Source organism: Melanotaenia boesemani, chromosome 12 (genome assembly GCF_017639745.1).
Source record: "Melanotaenia boesemani isolate fMelBoe1 chromosome 12, fMelBoe1.pri, whole genome shotgun sequence".
Lineage (NCBI taxonomy): Eukaryota > Metazoa > Chordata > Actinopteri > Atheriniformes > Melanotaeniidae > Melanotaenia > Melanotaenia boesemani.
The window spans coordinates 29916257-29924136 of NC_055693.1; the positions used below are offsets into that span (position 1 = coordinate 29916257).

Below are 7880 nucleotides of genomic sequence, written 5' to 3' on the forward strand. Positions count from 1 at the left end.
CTAGTAATTTCAGTTCAAAGACTAACACTATTTTCTTTTGCCTTTTTTTCAGTACATGACATGACATGGTCTGTTCTCTGAAGCTTTGCTCATAATCAACCTGAATTTACAGGTTGCAACCGGAATATGTACAGCAAGGAGCTTCATTTCTGGATGGGGTCTTTTGAAATATATTTCAAAAGATTACATAAAACTCTTTCAAATCAGTTGTAATGGATTATCTCCAGATGAACCCACATGTTTCTGTAAATAAACTGATCATTTTGGCATTTTGAGCTCTAATGAAGCAACACCCAACACCTTTGAATGCCTACTAACAGATGAAACTATGATCAGTTTTGCCTGACAGGACTTGTGGAAAGTCACTGCTGAATATGCAGGACTTAGCACGACTTGGTATGCCCAGGAAACCCCTGATGTGCAACGGCCGTGCCCTGTTATGGGGCCTGTTCTGTGGAATATTTCTTACAGATGCATTAGTCATGGCTTGTCCATCAAGCTGTCACTGCATAGAGAAGAACGGCTTGACGGTAGTCCAATGTATGTCTCGCAACTTGGAAAAGATCCCGCCTGATCTTCCAAGAGACACTGTTATCCTGCTTTTGGCAGCAAACCACATCACCCACATCCCCAACCATGCCTTCAAAGACCTTCACTACCTTCAGGAGCTGGATCTGTCCAACAACAACATTGAGACTGTGGATGTGGGAGCGTTTCAAGGTGTCTCTGACAGCCTGCTTGAGCTGGATTTATCAAACAATCACATCCAAAGCGTCCCCAAAGAGGCATTTGCCCGCCTGCGAGCTAAAATCAGCCTCTCGAACAACCCCTGGCACTGTGAGTGTACGCTGCAGGAAGTCCTGAGGGAGCTGCGGCTGGACCCTGAAACAGTGAACGAGGTGATCTGCCACACAGCTGTGCAGGAGGAGTATGCAGGCAAACCAGTGATCCAGGTGCTGGACTCAGGGATCAACTTCTGCAATTTTCACCATAAGACCACAGATGTAGCCATGTTCGTCACTATGTTCGGGTGGTTCACCATGGTGATAGCGTATGTCATTTATTATGTCAGACACAATCAGGAGGATGCCAGGAGGCACCTGGAATACCTAAAGTCACTGCCAAGCAACTCTCAGATCAGCAAAGACTTCGACACCATCAGCACAGTTCTCTAGCAGGGCTGTGTGACTCAGGAGTTGTGGTGTGTTTGAGTGTGTGTGTCTGTAAATACCTGGATAAGTGTGTGGTTATAAACAAAGTGACTTAAAAGATGTTTCAACATATAAATCACATTTTTCAAGCACATGAAAAGGGAGTATTTAATTGAATAAAATCAATCATCTTTATTTTTGTGTAGCCCAAGAAATTATCAATTTTGTATTATTGCGTAACATTTTGTTTTGTGATGTAATGTTGCACAAGAAATGGACAGGTCAACTGTGATAGCACAGAGTGAGCAAGGTACAGCTAACACTAACATTTCCATAAGAGATGATAAATTTAAGAGGATCTATAAATCTTTCTGAGTGGATGTCGGTCCACAGTGGGATTGAATCTGGACTGAGGTGAGCAGGGAGGATGACGGTGTCTCCTGGTGATCTTGAACTGAATGATTTATGTTATTTGAGTCATGCTGTCAGGATGAAGGCTGCTTTATGAGGCTTCTGCTAATATATGACCTCAGTCAAGATGCTGTCATTCAATTTGCATATCAGGCAAAATAGCATAGACTCCAATAAACCTAAGGTTTTTTTTTTCTGTGCAGCCACTGGAGCATGCCAGGTCAAACGAAAATAAGGATTAACAAAAATAAAGTGACCATAGTTGTTGCTTTTTTCTCTTCATGCTGGAAATAACCCAAGATTTGTGCATCATATTCCAGGGTTGTGTAAGGACTCCTTTAAATTCCTCAAAGGACTGGCTGAAATGTCTTTCAAACACAATATGTGGGGATTTAACTTCTACATATGTTTTACAGTCTTGGATGCAAGGCTCCTTTAATATCCACATATATAAATCCACTTAAATCCTACAGCTGCAAATATGTATAAATCTTTGAGCATAATGCATAACTTAATGGCAAAGAATTTCCTATGTATGGCCTTGACAGAAAATACCACTGTTATTTATGCTATCTTTCTCTGGATTTTGCAATTATAAACCCAACGTTTTCTCACTCATTTTGTTTTTAGACTCCACCAACTCTTTCAAACTATACAGTTCATATTTACAGCTTTATTCTTGTCAGTTATACTTCACATATTTTTCTGACAGCTTTGTGGATTCAGTAACTCACAAAGGACTCTTCAGACACTCCTTCCTCCTGGAAAAGAAGTTAATGAGAGTAGCAAAACTGAACTGTACAATTAAGCTAGAATTATGCTTCTGAAAACAGTAACGTAAGAAAGGATGTGCACCTTTCAGTCCTAGTTTTCATATCAGGTCATTAAAAAGCATCTGGTGCTTAGCAGGTGTTAGGTAACTGGAACCTTGGATAACAATGGCATATAGTACGTTAAAAACACTTTTAGCTGCAATTACTTTGAGTAATATGATGTCATTGTGGAGTCTCTTGTGTAAAATTGCTTCCGTTCATTAAGATTTATAGGAGTTTGAGCCTGAACACATAAGAAAAAACAAAACCCCAAAGACTGCATAAAGTTGCAGTCGCTTCATTGTTTACTGACAGTAAACAAGCTGTTTTCATTCCTGGCCAATCAATGAGGTGTTTTTCTTCTTGGTCAGTAGTTATTTCGGACAATACTGTTGTTGTAACTGTATGATGTTGCAGTGGTTTGATCCACTTATAGTGCAGTGTGAAAGCAAAGCAAACCAAGGAAAGGTGGGAAATGTTTCAGATTTCCTCTCCCAATCGAACTCACCCCCATGGACTATCCTAGTGTCAATGTGCTCTGAGATATAGATCATAGGTTTTTATTATTATTATTATTTTTTTTAAGTTTGTCTGGGCATTTCAGTGGCTTCTCTAAAATCAATGCTGACATCTTTCCTCTCTGGTTTTGTGTTGTGATGGTGGAATTCTCTAAATCAGCAATCTTCCCAAAACATCTGCTATAATAGAATTAGGCACACATGGCACATTTGATTGCCAGTATCTATTTTTGAGTTCTAGTAAAAAACAGATGTTTTTGTTCTTTGTCTTCACCATGACATGACTTTTGATAATTGAAAGGGTGTACTTTCTTTTTGACATGACGTTACACTTAAATATCTTCTGAAAAGGATGCACACAAGCATGTTTTTGTTAATGTCCAACTGCAGGGGCAGGCACACAGAGGGCAGGATGCTTGCACCTACGTAGTCTCAATAGTGTGTCATGTATGGGTACATATATCAAGCAAATTGATTTTGGCATTTCAGCTTTTATTAGTTGGTGGTTTTTAAATCAAGATGATGTGAATGCAGCTAACATTTTCTCAGACTTGTTTCTCTACATGCATTTGTAGTCCAAACCAAAGTACTAAGAGAAAAAAGGAAGAAAAAGTTGAAGTTGAATGTTAACTCTCCATTGGTTTGTCACTGCAAGTGACCCCTTCTGTATTACATGTACTCCTTATTCAAGGTTTCATCACAATGCATTAACCTGACAAAGCATCGTTGTCCTGGATAGAGGCCCAAAGCTCACAACAGGGGGTTATGAATAATTTCAAGGGGATTTGGGAAACACATGCAGCAGCATAGATGGTACAATGTTGTTATACTGCTTACAGACTTGTATTAAAATGTTGCACCAGTGCTACACTGAACACCACAGACAGAAATTGAGTTCAGCTGAGTGTTGCAATATATCATAGGTGGAGTTATTTACAGCACAGGTTAAAGAACAAGCCATCACAAATTACTGTAGCATAAAAAGAAATATGAATTAATGTAGCTTTGCAGGTAGCAATTTTTGTTTGGTTGTTTATTTGTTTTTGTTTTTGTTTATTGAGGGAGCTTAATTTTTTTTATCTATGAATGTATTTATGTCAAACACAATGTCATGTTCTTATTATTTTTGCTGCAGCAGCAAACAAAAAGCTCAATAGGTTTGCTGGCTGTTTTAATTTGATTGTAGCATTACTGCGTTTAGACAGTCTATGAAAGTTTTTTTTCTTTTTTTCTTCGTAGTTACCTTGTTGGTCAAGAGTTGTGTCCAAGTGCCTATTCTCTGGGATTTCTACACCATAGCACTGTGCACTATAGTGGACAAGTGAGTGTGAAGCCCTCTTCCTATCCATTGTAGCCATTGCAGAGACAAAACCAATTTTAAGTGTTACTGTTTTATGTTTTTCTGTGGTTGATGACTTCCTGTACTTGTCCTTATGTGGTAATTGCAACTCATCTATTTGTTCAAGCAGGTTAAACTAAAGAAAGTCATTATTTGCAACAAATATACTTGACTCAGTCGAGGTAGAAACTTGTTTTTCATTTAGCATATTGTATTTGATAAAATGTTCTTTATAGATATATGTGTATATATAGATATATGTAGGTGTCTTTGTTACTGTCTGTTTGTGCAGTTTTGACCTTTCATATAACAATGTTTGTGCTGGCCAGTGTGTAAAAAAAACTTTTACAGTTTTCTGAAGGAATGCACATGCCATCTGTGTTGGTACTTTGTAAGATGTGTCTTTGACAAAACCCAGTGTAAGTATACTTGTGACTGGTTAGTTTATTTTGCTAAAGGTCCCATATTATGCAGAACTCATGTTCTAAAGGTTTTCTAACAGTCATATGTGTCATTATAGCCTGTGTATGAGGTCCAAAGAGAATCTTTCCCTTTGTGACCTCATGAAGGGAAATAACCACTAGTAGTGGATACTGCCATTGACTCCTCCCCACCCCCACCGGCTAGCTGAGCCTGCCCTCTAAAATCTATGAGTGGGCAACAGCAAAAGCCAGATCCTCTCCCAGATAGGGGTGTGGGCAGGTACCACCAAGAGGCAAACTCCAGCAGTTAAATGTAAAGCATATGCGGAAGTGCAAAATATTGCAGTTCACCCCTCATCCACTAGGGGCTGACTCCAAAACAGAGCAAATCCCCATAGACTCCAATGTTAAAAAGACCAACTTCACAACAGAAATAAACATGTTTAAAGCCTGGTACAAAAAACATTTTAGGATAAAAAGTCCAAGTTTACCTTCATGACAACTGTGAGGGGGGTGATTTTTTTGTAACTCATCCGTTTGTATGTTTTTTAATCTTAAAATTCGGCATAATTAAGGGCGTGTCCTTTTGATTGACATGTATCCAATTTCCGCGGCAAGAAGGGTGAGTGTAGCGCAAACGCGTTTTTTAGCCGGCTAACAGCGCAGCGCCCCTTAACTTTAGCCCACTTACCTTCATTAGCCGGTTAGCTCTTTGCTACAGGCAGCTCGGCGTTTGATAGACGTCAATCATCCACCCCCATGCTCACAGCCCCCCTCTCAGCTCTGCCACTTTGCCCATTTTTGTTTTTTCCAGAAGCAACGGCAGGCGTGATGCTGCCAAGATGGCGATGGTAGAAACTGCCCAATGAGATTCACTTTTGCTCTTCAGAAACCTACGGGTGACGTCACGGAGGCTCCGTCCATCTTTTATAGTCTATGAGTACCACTCATGAACATTTATGGGTTCAGACACAGAAACAGCCCATTTTCAGTAAAGCTCAACAGAGCCATTTTTGGAATGGCTGAAATTATGGACCAAGGCTGAAAATGGGGTTATACACTTTCAAAACAATGTTGTTGGACCTCTGACATGAAATAGTTGAAAAAAAATGAATAATATGGGACCTTTAACTTGAAGGGGGATTAGTTCACAAGCTGTGTATTTCTGTGATGGAACTGAAAGGGCTCCAATAAGATTAGGATAATCATATCAATTTTCTATCTGTTTTAGAAAGTCCTGTGTTTGTTTTGTTTCTGAGTAATGATGGACACTTTACCAGCATTTGAAAATAAAAAATTCTTTCCTAGTACAGTTCAGTCGCCAACTGAGTTTCTGTATTTTGTCCTCTGATGCAGTTACATTCTCCAAAACCTAAATGTCATGTAGTACTTGAAAGTTTCTGAGTTTTATATTTCTACGTAACATTACCTAAAATTTGATACATTTTTCATTATAAGAAAGAAAGAAAAAGAGAGAAGTCAACTTAACACATGAGAAAACATTCTCATAAAATTTGGAAGGACTAGTTTTATTTTACTTTAAACATGAAGCTCTGCATCAAACTGGTAGGAAAACATAAGAATCAAATTAACACCTATTAAGATCACTTTAAGGACTCAGAAGTGCTTCTAACACCATTAGTTTCCCTGTTGTTACCCTCCTTGGAAAGAAACAACTAACAAAGATCACTTGGAGGTCCCAGAAGAAGCCCTACTAAAGATCTCTTTGAGTGGGTAATGTTAATGTTTAAAAGTCCACCGTCAGGAGAACATCGGACAGCAATGTTGTGTGTAGCAGGACTACAAGGAGAAAGCAGTTGCTAACGATAAAGAGAACAGCTGTCCATCTGCAGTTAAAAACAAATTAAGTGAACAGACCAGAAATTTAAGTGCAAATATTTAATTTATAGCAGGGATAAAGAGTCTACAATAAAGCATTAAAACATAATAGAGAGAGAGTGAAAGTATGATAGTATGGAGAGGATTTAGCTGCATCTAGGCCAGGATGGCTTTCCATCTTTGATGGAACAAAGAATCCTGGAATACACCTATGAATTTTAAAGTAGTGTCAGAAAATACAACACCTGTCAAAGTTCTGAACGTACCTCTTCATTCAAAAAGAGAAGGTAGGTGTGTCCAAACCTTTGACTGGTGCTGTATGTCTTCACAGTCTCAGGAGAAAGTGGGTCATGCAGCCAGACAGTGAGCCAAAGCACACAAATATTTCTACAAAAGAGATGTTACAGGATAGAAAAACAGCCAAATCAGTGTTCTTTAACCAATTGAAATGTTGTGGACTTCATAAATGTAGGTGGCTTTTCTAACATGAAAAAGCAACCTACATCTCAGAGTTTAAGCCATAAAAATCGTATTGAAGATGCACCTCCTCTGAAAAAGTAACCCAGTGCAAAAAAAACCTTGAAACTTGTGTGAAACAATTATTTGGCAAGATCTATTTTGAGAGTTCCAAATACATACAATCCAAAATGTTAACAAAGCTAATATCTGAATATTAAAAAAGGTCAAATTTAGGTTTTGGGTGTCTAACAGAGGTGGGAAGTAATAAAGTAAAAGTACTTCATTATTTAGGGAGCTTTTTTTAGTACTTTACTTGAGTATATATATATTGTTTTTCTTTGGTTTACCTTTACTCCCTACATTTTACTCCTATCATAAAGGGCCCACAAATTCTCAATAGGGTTTAGGTCAGGTAAGGGAAGGAGTCATGTCATTCATTCATTCCTTCATTTTTAATCCCTTTACTGGCTGGCTATGCAGTCATTAGAGGGATCTTTGATGGATGCGATGAAGCATTGTCCTGCATAAAAATCATGGTATTCTCAAACAATCCAGACTTTTCCTGCACCACTGCTTGAAGAATGTGTCCTCTAAGAACTGAAAGTGGTTTGGAAGTTAATAAACAGCTTGCGATGGACTGGTGACCTGTCCAGGGTGTACCTGCCCCTGCCTGCTAATTGCTGGGATAGGCTGCAGCTTCCCTGCAACCCAGTATTGGACTAAGCAGTAAAGAAAATGGATGGATGGATAGTTTGATTCAGTGCCCTACTCTGAGCAAGCAAGGACAGAAATAACTAAGAAATCCCTATTAGACCTCCAGCAGAACCAGACTTGGGAAGGGCAGCCATCTGCCTTGGGGTGGTAAAAGGACAGGACAACAACACAAACACAAAAATATTATGCCAGTGGTGCCTGCTCTGGGGAAGCAG

The 7880-nt window shown here is 39.0% G+C and overlaps 1 protein-coding gene across 1 annotated transcript; it reads left to right on the top strand.

Moving 5' to 3' along the window:
* Nucleotides 1–313: 313 nt before the first annotated feature.
* lrrc3 (leucine rich repeat containing 3) lies at nt 314–1563 on the top strand. Its single transcript, XM_042002234.1, has one exon. The coding sequence runs from the start codon at nt 375–377 to the stop codon at nt 1173–1175; it is 801 nt and encodes a 266-aa protein (XP_041858168.1). The 5' UTR covers nt 314–374; the 3' UTR covers nt 1176–1563.
* The last annotated feature ends 6317 nt before the right edge of the window (nt 1564–7880 follow it).

Coding starts and splice junctions, on each gene's coding strand:
- lrrc3 (XM_042002234.1), top strand. CDS start 375: ATGCAGGACTTAGCACGACTTGGTATGCCCAGGAAACCCCTGATGTGC.